Source organism: Atractosteus spatula, chromosome 7 (genome assembly GCF_055471065.1).
Source record: "Atractosteus spatula isolate fAtrSpa1 chromosome 7, fAtrSpa1.hap1, whole genome shotgun sequence".
NCBI lineage: Eukaryota > Metazoa > Chordata > Actinopteri > Semionotiformes > Lepisosteidae > Atractosteus > Atractosteus spatula.
In genome coordinates, this window is record NC_142712.1 from 6,974,400 (window position 1) to 6,987,056 (window position 12,657).

The 12,657-nt window shown below is 43.9% G+C and overlaps 1 protein-coding gene across 1 annotated transcript; it reads left to right on the top strand.

Moving 5' to 3' along the window:
• Window positions 1-1,409: 1,409 nt before the first annotated feature.
• Window positions 1,410-12,260, top strand: klhl35 (kelch-like family member 35). Its single transcript, XM_088921080.1, has 7 exons — window positions 1,410-1,626; window positions 2,661-3,524; window positions 4,458-4,642; window positions 6,317-6,435; window positions 7,609-7,797; window positions 9,073-9,261; window positions 9,968-12,260. The coding sequence occupies exons 2-7, from the start codon at window positions 2,674-2,676 to the stop codon at window positions 10,160-10,162; spliced, it is 1,728 nt and encodes a 575-aa protein (XP_088777206.1). The 5' UTR covers window positions 1,410-1,626; window positions 2,661-2,673; the 3' UTR covers window positions 10,163-12,260.
• Window positions 12,261-12,657: the final 397 nt, after the last annotated feature.

Below are 12,657 nucleotides of genomic sequence, written 5' to 3' on the forward strand. Positions count from 1 at the left end.
ATCAAAAATAAATCAATAAAGCCGACGTTATGGTATATTAATGGCGGTACAGAAAGCAAATGTCCCATCTGAACTAATAACTGTGATTGTGATCTTTTATTTTCAGATACGTGGTGTGAATTTGTGCTAAAAGCAATGTTTCTTCTTGTATCAGATGTGAACATTTAGCCTGTTGCTTGCTTGAAAGCTTTGTATTCCGGTCTATACACAGTACAAAGAGATCATTCATCCTCGTACGGTGATACCCTGAAGGGGAACTGGACTCAACAAACATCTTTAAAGGGGATCTTGACCAGCACCTGTAATTAATGTTGCCTAATAACATCACTGTTCTGTATGCACGGCGGAAACGTCGTTTCGAATCGACAGTATAAATAGTATATTTAAAAACAACATGAAATATTCACATAATTAATAATAATCGCTTACACTTATATAGCGCTTTTCTGGACACTCCACTCAAAGCGCTTTACAGGTAATGGGGGCTCCCCTCCACCTGCACCAGCGTGCAGCCCCACCTGGATGATGCGACGGCAGCCCTAATGTGCCAGAACGCTCACCACACATCAGCTCTCAGTGGAGAGGAGAGCAGAGTAATAAAGCCAATTCATAGAGGGGGATTATCAGGAGGCCATGATTGGTAAGGGCCAATGGGAAACTTGGCCAGGGCACCGGGGTTACACCCCTACACATTTCGAGAAACGCCCTGGGATTTTTAATGACCACAGAGAGTCAGGACCTCGGTTTTACGTCTCATCCGAAGGACGGCGCCTCTTTACAGTATAGTGTCCCCATCACTATACTGGGACATTAGGATCCACATGGACCGCAGGGTGAGCGCCCCCTGCTGGCCCCACCAACACCTCTTCAAGCAGCAACCTTAGTTTTTCCCCAGGAGGTCTCCCATCCAGGTACTGACCAGGCTCACACCTGCTGAGCTTCAGTGGGTTGCCAGTTGTGAACTGCAGGGTGATTGAGCTGCTGGATACGATGGGGGCAGAACGTCGATTGAAAAACGCAACAAGAAAAAAACCCCGAGAACAAGTCAGACAAAAAGACGGGACATTGAGGATTGTGAAGACTTCATGGATTAATTGGGATAATAGATGATGAACAGTATGTTTTTTTTTTATGAGCTAACATTAGTCCACACATTCCCACCCATACGCGTCGTTAATAAAAATCGCATCCTGGTATGAACTTACAGCAGGTCAGAACCTTTAGCAGGAAGTAGGCCGCGCAGATATCTGAGCTGTGCTCTCCCTGTTACGGACTTCCAAGGAAATCGCCCTCTGTGTTTACCACAGGCGCACGCACAGCGCTCGCTTATAATTGCCCTTTAATCGCCCCGCCCCGCAAAACCCAGGCTCTGCGGAGTCAGGGGGGGGGGTCAGGCGGTGAGCTTTTCCTAGGAACAGTATTTTTGGTTCTGGAAGGACTCGCCTACTTCAGTTTCTCCTATAAAGCTTTTCCCCAGCAATCCTCTCTGCAGGATCGTGCGTTCTCCTCGAAAACTTTGACTTAAGCACACCGGCTTACTGGAACCTTTTCTTTTTAAAATTTGTTTTATTTGCATATTTCTTTTACGCGGTCGCACGTGAACCGGCAGGTGTTCATCGATATCAGGTAAGGTGCAGAATTTGATGGGGTTTGTTTTCCCCGTTTGACGCTTTTGTTCGAACACTTGTCGACGTGGACAAAAATAACAGATTGATAGCTAAAATGTTGGAAGCACATTCTAACTAACTTCTTAATCATTCAGATAAAATGTCCACTTATCAGAAATGCATCAGAATAACGACATTTGTCTTTTTAGAACGGACGTATTTTAAACAAAAGAATTTCGACTACCTCTCTTCACAAATGGCAATATATATGTTATGCAATAATCCTGTTTTTAATTAATTGTGCTCTCAATCGTCAGCTGCACACGCCAAGAGAAAATGATGCGAACAGAGCGAAATCTCTGTGCGATTAGTGACACAATAGAATCGCTCCTAGTGTGTTATCGCAAAACGTGAGCTGCATCTGTCTCTGTCGCCTGCAGAGAGCTCCGCTGAACGCATTGAATAAATTCATTAAGGGAATAAGGTCCGTGTGTGCCTTAATTTCTTAATCTCGCGTTTCATTTTCCTGTAGTGTGTTTTGTCAAAAGGATAGTCTGTATTCTTCAGAGTGAAAATGTGCTTGGCGGCGACAATACCTCTGCCCTGTGGTTTTTTTTTGTGTTCTCCGGAGGCTTCTCATATTGGCCATGTAGGAGGAATACTCTCCGTAGTAATAGAGTGGCTTAGGGGGACTGGGAAGAGAAACAGTTTCGCGTGCGGTGTAGAGTTTACGAGAGAGGCTGTACACAGTGTACTGAGAACTAAAGGGAAGAGCTATAATTTCAAAATTTGGAGTTGCTTCAGTGTCCGTTTAGTAACCAAGTCAATACTGACCTATTCTCAATAGCTGATTAAAAGAATCTGGAGTTTTGTAAAGGACGCAAAACAATTCATTTGTACAGCAACGCCTCGGCGTGCTCGGGAAGGAAAATCGGGTTAGTGCCACGCTGTATGTGACTTTGTGTAGGTCAGACGCAGGAACGGACTGCAGTTCTGAAATTCTTGTGTGGAGGGCTCGCGAGGGCTGAGATCTGTCTGACGTCCGATCCACAGAGACGCCCCGGGGATGGGTTTCGGGAACAAGAGCGAAGCTCAGGCGGAGCAGAGGAAGGAGACGGACTTCTGCTCCGGGTCCTGCCACGCCGAGCAGATCCTGCAGGTCCTCAACGCGTACAGGCACAGCGGCACCTTCACCGACGTGGTGCTGCAGGTGGGGGGGCACGAGTTCCCCTGCCACAGGGCCACGCTGTCGGCCAGCAGTCTCTATTTCCGCACCATGTTCCACAGCCAGCTGCGGGAGAGCTGCCAGTCCCTGGTGGTGCTGCACGACATCTCCCCGGTCACCATGGAGACGCTGCTGAACTTCATGTACGAGGGCAAGGTGGACGTCCACGAGGACAACGTGGAGGACATCTTCAAGGCGGCCGACCTGCTGGGGATCTCCGTGCTCAGTAAGGCCTGCATCAAGTTCCTCGAGACGCAGGTGGACCACTCCAACTGCCTGGGCATCATGAACTTCGCCAGCTCCTTCTTCATCCGCCCCCTGGCCGAGAAGTGCCAGAAGCTGGTCTTTCAGGACTTCGTGGAGGTCTACAAGCACGAGGAGTTCCTCCGGCTCACCAAGGAGCAGATAGTGGAGCTCCTGTCCAGCGAGCAGCTGCTGGTGGAGAGGGAGGAGGTCCTGGTGGAGGCCGTGCTGAAGTGGGTTCACCACGACCCCAGCGGCAGGAAGGGAGCGATGAAGGAGCTGCTGGAGCTCGTCCGGCTGCCCCTGGTGGACCCCGTCTTCTTCGTCAACACCGTGGAGACGGATGACCTCGTCCAGGACTGCAAGGAGTGCCGGCCCTTGCTCCAGGAGGCCAGGAGATACCACGTGTTTGGAAACGAGGTCAACTCGGCACGGACCCAGCCCAGGAGGTACAGTAGCTCCATGCCCACTTCCTTTTGCTTAACCTTGTTTAAAAAAATATATAGTTAACCGGACATACCAGTTTTCGAAAAGAAGAGTGGCATTCACTTAATGTGTGGGTTTTGGTGCAAAGCCACAGCTGGCATTCTGCACAGATAGAAATACTATTGTAGCAAACGCATTCTCATAAAGTATTAATGAAATGGCACAATAGACATTAAGCATACTGGAACACTGTGTAGAAGTCACCCATGATAGTCGGTTTTCCAAATAATATTAATAATTGCAAATGTACTGCAAATAGAAATCGTTCCTCAAAAAGCTATTACAGGGGAAAGGCTTGCCTTTCAGAAAACCTTCTAACAGGATTTAGATAGGTTTAAGACCAGTTTTTTTAAAAAGGAGACCCTTCTAGATTGTTTGCTGTCTAAGTGTAAAAGTTACAAAACAATTCATCTAATGTATAAATATCAAAACATGTGAGTGCAATGCTTTCCTATATATCCACAATGTTTAAGCTGAAGATCTACATGAAACCACTTTTGTAGACAAAATGAGGGCTGTAGAGGCCACAATCTGAATTCATTTTAAAAGTATTGCTAAGAGGATAGCCCCGCAAACAGTCTTTTTAGTCATGGATATGATTTTATTTCTTACCACATGCGTTGCCTTTTACACATACACTCAGTTTCTCTTTCCTGTGTGGTCTAATCATCTCTGAAAATGTGTTTCATGTCCAAGAGGGATTTCTGATTTATACAGTCAGCCCTTGGTCACGTGCAGACGATTGTGGGGCTTTAAAATGCGTATGGCAGTGCAGCCTGTGGCCCGTGCTGAAGTTCCCCATTTTGTGAAGAAACCTGTGACAGCATGATTGCTCGGCTTGGGCAAGGCTGGGCTGTGCAGTCACCCTCGCTCTCGCTCCGGCTCGCCCCCTGCAGGTCGTCGGGGAGAGCCGAGGTGATTGTGGTGATTGGAGGCTGTGACAAAAACGGATACTCCAGGCTATCGTTTACCGAGAAGCTCAACCCTCACACGAAAGAGTGGATTCTGGCTGCTTCCATTCCAGGATACTCAAAGTCCGAATTTGCTGCCTGCTCCCTTCAGAATGACATCTATGTATCAGGTATGCACCACTTTTCAAAAGTAGAGGATCAGTGTTCTCTTTCCAGCGACTATCGGATTTGAAGGTGCCTGCTACCCGCAAATATCTCTGGCTGCATTTGTTCATACAGTAATTGTTTGAAAGACACAAACAGTTGTGTTTGTTTGTCTGTGCTTGTTTTTTTACAGTGCTGGTAGTTTGCGAAAGTTTTCTTCAGTTAAAGTTATCCATCACCCACCTGTTAGACAAGTACAGACACAAAAACAGCAGCGTGTGTGCCTATTCATATCTTTTCAACCTGCCCCTTGGTGACTGTGGTATTAACCCAGCTGGAGTCCTGCCACATCCTTTGTACTTCAACTGGTTTCATATCATCATGTGGGTTCCCCAGACTAAAACAAGGGGAACAACAACAACAATGGTGATGGAGCCAAACTGATATTAATGTAATTCCCAGAATGCATTATTTTGGAGAAAAAAATGCATGTTCATGTGAAACACAATCCGTTGATGTACTGGAGATGTATCTGTGCGTTTTCTTGGAGAGGATGACAACTTGGCTTGTTGAAAAGCTTTGTCTTGAGGTACTCAATTAAAACTTCAGGTTACTTGAGAAAAAAATCAAACGTGCTTTATGCATGTATGTTGCTGTTTCTACATACTGTGGTACGGTAAAGCATACCTTACAAAATTCACCTGAATGTGAACTTTTTATGATGTTTTTTTTAGGTTACAAGTCAATCTTCTTGATGGTGTTGCATATACCAGCCAAATACTAGTCATTGTTGCCATTTTTGCTGAATTGTTGTTTTTCATGATAAAAAATGTTGACTGAATATTCAAGTCTCCATTACTTCTCAAATTAATATGTGCAGTATAAATCACTGACCTTCTTTTGAAGAGAACAGTTTCAAAAGTCAAGCAAAAGCTTTTTTTCATTTCAGGCTGTATTTCATTCTATTTAAGATATTTATTGAAAGGAAAAAAAATGTGATCTATTTAAAGGTTTTCCATAACTAGATAGAAAATCGGTTTTATGTCTTATTCCTTAATTTTTAGTTTAGTTTTAATTAAATAACCATATTAACAAATATCCAACATAGCCTGTTTTTTATCCAAGCTTAAAGATGAGAAGAAATGCATTACTCAAAGAAGAAAGAATATTTTGCTGATCTGTCTTTTTTAAAAGCACTCAAATATCATTTTGAAATATTTAGGACCTGTTTCTTTGAAAAGCAGGAACCCTTCTGAATTTTTTTTAATTAAGTGTGAAGAATGTATGTAATTTATAAAAATCAAAGTATCTGTGGGCAAAACTTTCCTATGTAATGATTACATTTAAATCGATATTAAACTACCGCATGCAAAAAAAGAGCTGTAGAGGTCACAACCTGAATCAATTTTAAATGGATTGCTAAGAGGATAGCCCCTTGAAAGGCTTTTTACACATAAATATTTTTTTACAACATCCATTGCCTTGTGCACCAACAGTCAGTTTCACATTCCTGTGTGGTCTGATTGTCTCTGAAAATGTATCTAATTTTAAAGAGAAGTGGAAAAAGTTGAAATGAGAAATGCATGCTGTTGAGTGATAACAACAAGTTAAATAGTCAATTTTGTACTCTGTCTACATGATCTGTAGTTGCCATCTACGAATTAAGCCAATGAGAATGTCTGCTTTTGTTCCTTGTTCAGGTGGGCAGTTAAACAGCTGTGATGTGTGGAGGTACATCTCTCAGCTGGACACCTGGGTGCGTGTTGCCTCTTTGAACAAGGGCAGGTGGCGACACAAGATGGCTGCACTAGATGGGAGGGTAAGTTCTGCCCAAGGTTGTCTGAGTGTGGGGGGGGGGGGGGGAGAAGCGTGAATTTAAAATCTTGTACAGTGTATTTGAAACGTGGAAGAGCTACACTTTTTTTTCTTGTTTGCACACTAGTGTGGTCTATTTTCAAAAATAATTCAATCTTCAGTCGTGTAACTTGAGATAATTTGTGAGTTCACAGGATTTGTTCTGCAAAAGCCAGTGAAGCAAATCATAACTGTGGAGCTCAACACGACAGCAATAAATCACTGCAGAAAAATGTCACTGGCCTTTTGACTGAGCTTTGAGCCATCTGCACAAAAGACAAGCTTTTCATTTCAAGTATCAAATAATATAGGGTTCCTAGCTGGCTGTTTACCGACATGTGGTTTCTGTGGTGTTGAAATGTGGACAACTTATCATGTCGGGACGTTTTTGACATTTTGATTGGCATATCTTTTTTCAAAGTATATATTAAATGGAAAGATAGCAGAAAAAAAATAAACAGCTCATTCCTTACTGCTATATTTACAGTCTTGGGGAAGATTACTGACACAACTTCCTTTTCCCTTTGTGGAGGTGGTTTGCTGCAGGAATTCTTGTTACTTAAACTATTGCAGTTATTAAAAATGGAAACCCACAATGCAAGCTGAAACAACCAAGAATTCCCAATAACCTAACATGTTATTGATAAACTATAGGTACTACAGGGACATACGACAGCTCCTTAACTCCATAAAGTATGGATTGTAAAGAAGTAGTTCAGGTGGGGAGCTGCATCGGCATGCATAGGCTGGAACAAGGAACAAGTAAAGGTTAATTCCGTGCTGAAAAGAGAAGAAAACAGCATGATGTTTCAGTTGTGGAGCCTTCTTTGGGTGTTGGGAAGAAGGCTCCACAGCTGAAACATTGTTTCTTTTCTTCTCTTTTCAGCATGGATTGTAAGGAAGCTATTGATCCTTGCAGATGAGTCTTTCTAGCGTCCAGACAGGCTTAACTGAACACGAACACTAACACGAGCTTGCCTGGTAGTGATGCATGGGTTGACTAACACCCGCGCGCGAGTGTGGGTTTACCAAAGGGTCCGGCGGGCTCGGGTTAAAAAAAATGTTTCAGGTCGGGTTGGGTGCGGGTTAAAAAAAAAAAGGTGACCCGCGCATCACTATTGCCTGGTATTCATTGCAGATCTATGCGGTTGGTGGGTTTAATGGATCGGAAAGACTGCCCACAGTGGAGTGCTACAGTTCCTTCGATAACCAGTGGAAGCCCATGGCTCCTCTGCTGAGACCAGTGAGCTCTGCTGCCCTCACGGCCTGTGCCGGGAAGCTGTATGTCATCGGAGGTGCCATGAGTGACGACACCAACACAAACCAGGCAAGTCAAGCGTGTGTTGCTTCTCTCCTAGGCCTTCAAAACGTTGTGGAAGAGCAATGGAGTTAGCCAGCCTGCAGGTCCTATGTCCGTCGCAGAAACGGACGCGATGTCACTCTTGTCTTGCCAAAATGAATGTGCCGCAGCCCCTGGCTGGCTCAACAAGTACAGACGCCTTTTCAGGAGACTGAGTCGAGCCATATTGTCCAGGTGCTGCTGGTCTGAGCCCAGACAGTGACATTAGCAGACTGTAACCAGGATTCCCCAATTGTTCTTGCACATCTGCTGCTGATTACTGAGCTGGGGTTAGGCAGGACCCTTAGTTTTTTTTTGTAGGCAGCGGTCGCCCAAGTACCATGCAGGTTAATGAGCAAGCGCCTATTTTGAAGGGAGTGAGGAAAGTCTCTTACATGCCAGAGTCTCAACTCTGTTTTGTGCAAAGCTGGTTGAGCCATGCCGATAAAAAAAAATTGGCGATTCCAGATTTGCACGGCCTTACGATGGATTGTTCTCACATCGGGGCAGAGAGGGTCTGTCTGCTGCAGGTTCCTCTTTGTGCTTCGGGGATAGTCTGGCTTGTTGCAACCCTCTTGAGGACAAGAGGCTCTCTGACATGTGAGGGATAAGTTCTGATTTAAAGTGAAGCCCCCTTTTTCAGGGTGGGGTAGTGAGTCCTTATTCCAAGCTTGAAGCTGCTTTTTCAATCATTTTTGATGGAACTGATCTTTCATATAAGTTGATCTGTCGATGATTTTTAGATGTAACAATGGCACAAAGTCTGCAGATGTGTACATGGTTAACAGGGCAGAAGTTACATGCTTAAAGAACTCTTCATTTAAATCTCTGGATTTTTTATGAACTGGTATTTACACTTGGAATGCCCCATTTTTCTTTATGGTGTAGTTGTCGTCTTTTGTGTTTAAGACCAGCTGAGATGTTTGTTTCTGTTCTTGCCGTGGAACAGGAAAGGAAGACACTGTGACACTGGATTGCTAAATAGCAGTGGTTTAGTATAAGGACATGTTTCACTTTAACAGAAAGTCTTGTTAAGAATGCGACTGCATTTTTTGATAAAACATTCATTTTCATTTCAGCAATTGTGAAAGAAAAGCTGCTCTACGTGTGCTGAGGAGTATTTGGGGAATAATTTTAAGATTTCCTGTTAGACCTTCTCAAGATCTCAAACTGCTTTCTGTGTGGGTGTGTGCATTGTGTGTGGCTGTAAACTTAATACCACAGTTCTGTACACAGTATAGATCTGGTTTTACTCCACTGCAGGTGCAGTGCTATGATCCTGTGGAAAACCAGTGGAGTTATGTGGCCCCTAGTCCCTTCACTCAGAGATGCATTTGTGCCACAACGCTGGAGAACATCATTTATGTTGCTGGGGGTCTCATGGATAAGATCTACAGCTACAGCCCAATGAGTAACACCTGGAGTGAGGTTGTAGACTTGCCTGGCCCAGTGGTAAGTGACCCGGCCATCTTCAGAACAGGGAAATAAGTCATTGCCCAGTTGGCATAAGAGCTTGTCCTTCAGAGTACAGACTATGGTGCCCTTGTGACTTAATGCTAGGCTTGCAAAGCATATTCCTCCAAAGCTTCAGAAAAGTTCCTCCTTCTTTGAAGGAGGCATACATGTACCTTCAGGAACTGTGAAAGCTTGTTTGCAGGCATCTGTGTGCAAAAAAAATCTAAGTATTCTCTAAGAGTATATAAAGGATACTTTTGAATGAGAGATCTTTGGCTATAAGTTCTTTAATTCAAACTTAATAGTCATTTATTTTTAATATCTGGATTCACTTTTATGTTATGGGGTCTCCCCTGCCTATCTGGCAGGATCTGGGAGCTCAGGGAGGCTTTGCTCTCCAGCAGTTGTTAAGGCGTTCTGTGTAGTGGAATCCATTGAGCAGGCAGCTGCATCAGCAAGGGTAGGCAGCAAAGGAACGGGTAAGGGTTCATCCCGTGCTGAAAGGAAAAGAAATACTACGTTTTGGCTGTGGATCCTTCTTGGGGAGTGAGGATTGTTAATGTCACACCTGAAGAAAGCTTCTTTCAGCGCTGAACGAACCTTGACCTGTTCCAACGCGGTGGCATGGTCTGCGGTGACTTTGCCGCCAGTGTTGGCGTAAATGAGGATGGTTATTTCAACTGCACTTGTCCTCTGGAATCAGGAGAGCTGCGGTCTGACGGTCTGCGACTCCACGATTTACATTCTGGGCGGGCGGAACGAATACGGGTTCGGCACCGACCGGGTCTGGTCCTACAGTCCGAAGACGGGGCTCCTGACGGAGGAGCCGCCCATGTCCCGCTGTGTAAGTTACCACGGCTGTGTCACCGTCACTCAGCACGTCGCAAGGAAGCCTTGACCGCGCTCCCCGCCGGGCAGAAAGACCCTTGTTCTGCTGCTGCTCCTGCTGCTGTGTTCAGCCTGGCCGCGGCGGGGCTGAGCCTGTCCGCCGCACGTGCCCTCTGCACCCGGTGGCCAGCTCGCCGTGCACCTGAACTCTCTGACCTGCAAGACCGACTCTGTTCGACTCGGCCTCTTCGGGCGGGGAAAGAAAGAGGTCCTCCAACCAGGAACTTGGAAGGGCCTCACTAAGTCAAAAGTTTCTTTCCTGTCTCGGTTATCTCCAAGAATCATCACATTTCTATAACACGCGACGTATCTTCAGAAGAAACCCTTTGAAGTGGATATATCTTTCCAGAGAATCTTTAAAAATCTTGATCTGCTCATCTCTGAGCTTACTGAATTTTTTTTTTGTTTGCTGTCTCTTTTTGGCATTGCTCCAGGTCCGTGGATGACTATATTGTTGCTTTTAATCTTTATTTTCAAATCTATTTTCTCCCCCACAAACCTCTGTATGAGGAGTAGCATGGGGCTGTTGCTATACAGTATCTAATACCCTAAATGTACAACGAAGAAGAGGTAACATAAGCTATGTAGTACAATATATCCCACTCGGGTCTTAGTTTGAGGGCTGCAAGCGTCCTTTAGCAATACTTTTGGAAGGGAAACCCGAAAAAGTTTCTCCAAATGGTTTGCTCATGCAAAAATGTATTTTCTGTCGATTTGTTTGTTACATCAGCCTTAGGAATTACCCAAAGTTGTCTGCATTCCGTTTCTGACTCCTGTGTAGTCTTGTTGGGAAATGAGCTTGAAATACATTTTGCTTCATTATTAACTTCCCGTTAATAACTTCCCGAAGACATTCCTGTCTTCGGTTGGAATGCACATTTTGATTAAGGAATGAAAGGATTTCAATCCCCCCAGCTAAATGTAGTCATTTGCTTTCACACAACCCCGACTAAGGATATAATCCACTGAATTCTGTTTCCAGAATTGTTATCTGACACTCCCAAAAAAAACACATTTATCTAATCCTATGCAGTTTATGGTTCCTCAAAATTTCCCTTAACTGCAACATGCAAATCGAGGAAGAATTAAAGGATTGAAAAGGAAAAAGGTGCGAGGGCTTCATGGGAAGTTACTTGGACTTTAAAAAAGGCCCAGTCTTCTAAAAGCAAACAAGGTCTACCGGTTCCCTCACTGGACTGCCACTGACTCTGCGGTCCATACCTCGTCTCCTCAGCAATGATTAGTTAGCGGTTTCATTCTAGAAAGAACTACACAATCCGCATTTAGCTATGGAAAAAACACAGCCGTAGAAGTTGCTTGTAGACCTTAAAAGACCGTCTTCTAGAGTAGCGCTACCTTCCAGTTCCAACTCTTTTTAGGGTGAAAATATTCTCTACAGTGAAACTCGGAGCTACTGCATTCAATTCCACTATCAGCACAATTCCAGTTAGGAAAATGTATATTCGCTTATAATAATAGTGCTTACTCTAGTGTTGCCGGGAAAGGGCGTTAACTTTGTGTTGTTTTACAGGTTTGTCAAATAACCAAGTGATTTTATTCTTTTTTTTTTCGTTTCAAAAACACTTTGCTTTGACAGTGAAGCTCCTGACCGAGTTGCAGGCTAAATAGTTTGACATTTGTGATTGAAATGCAGTTTGCAGAATTAAGCATCTTCATAAACTGTGAATACTCTCGATAGAGCTAGTGTATCCTTATAGGTCATTTGCTATTATCTTATCACATGAAGTGGAAATCCCCGTTATGTGAAAAACACTACTGTGATTTTTTTAAAATGTTCTTATGAACTGAATCTTTTTATATAAAGTTTAATATTTAAAGTGTGTGAACTGTGTACTTTTCACCTTCTATCATATTTATTTGTATAAGATTTTTATCAATGTAACTTTATACAGTGACAAACGGAACGGTCGAATTTGATCGTAGACACGTTATCCTTGCGTTACTGATGATGGATACACGCACTTGCACGTTGTCATATCGGAGGATCAAAATGCACCCGAGTACGTGCAATTGTGGATAAGGTATCAACTCTTTTAATGCCTTGTACCATTCTGTCAAAACTGCTGTAACAAATAAATATCCAATTTTTAATCTGATTAACGTTTATATTCAATTCCTCTTGCCGGGTTTAACCAGAGTTCTTCTTGTTGACAGTGATGGAAAGATCGCTCTGGAATCAAAGTGCGCGTTGAGAATTCCAGACTTCATAATGTAATTTCCCCTTGTCTGAAAATCAGATGGGCCAATGGCTTCGAAGTCCATTAAGTGCTAATTAATGAGCAGCATTGCACAGCTGAGGCTGCAGGCGATGCTAGACGTCGGCACCCGATCTCTGTAAAAACCGCGTTGTAAAGTGATGATAAAAGGATTAGAGTTTATCCCGAGGGGGAAAGCGGAGATGAATTCGGTGGCTTTCAGCCCCAGGCGTGTCCATCACACGCGCTTTTTCAAACTTTTCGCTGAATTTCAAATTTGGATCTGGAA

Excerpts from the sequence above, each read along its gene's own strand:
- klhl35 (XM_088921080.1), top strand. The coding sequence starts at position 2,674 with ATGGGTTTCGGGAACAAGAGCGAAGCTCAGGCGGAGCAGAGGAAGGAG. Across the intron at positions 4,643-6,316 it reads GAATGACATCTATGTATCAG|GTGGGCAGTTAAACAGCTGT; the intron begins GTATGCACCACT and ends TTCCTTGTTCAG. Across the intron at positions 9,262-9,967 it reads TAGACTTGCCTGGCCCAGTG|GAGAGCTGCGGTCTGACGGT; the intron begins GTAAGTGACCCG and ends CTCTGGAATCAG.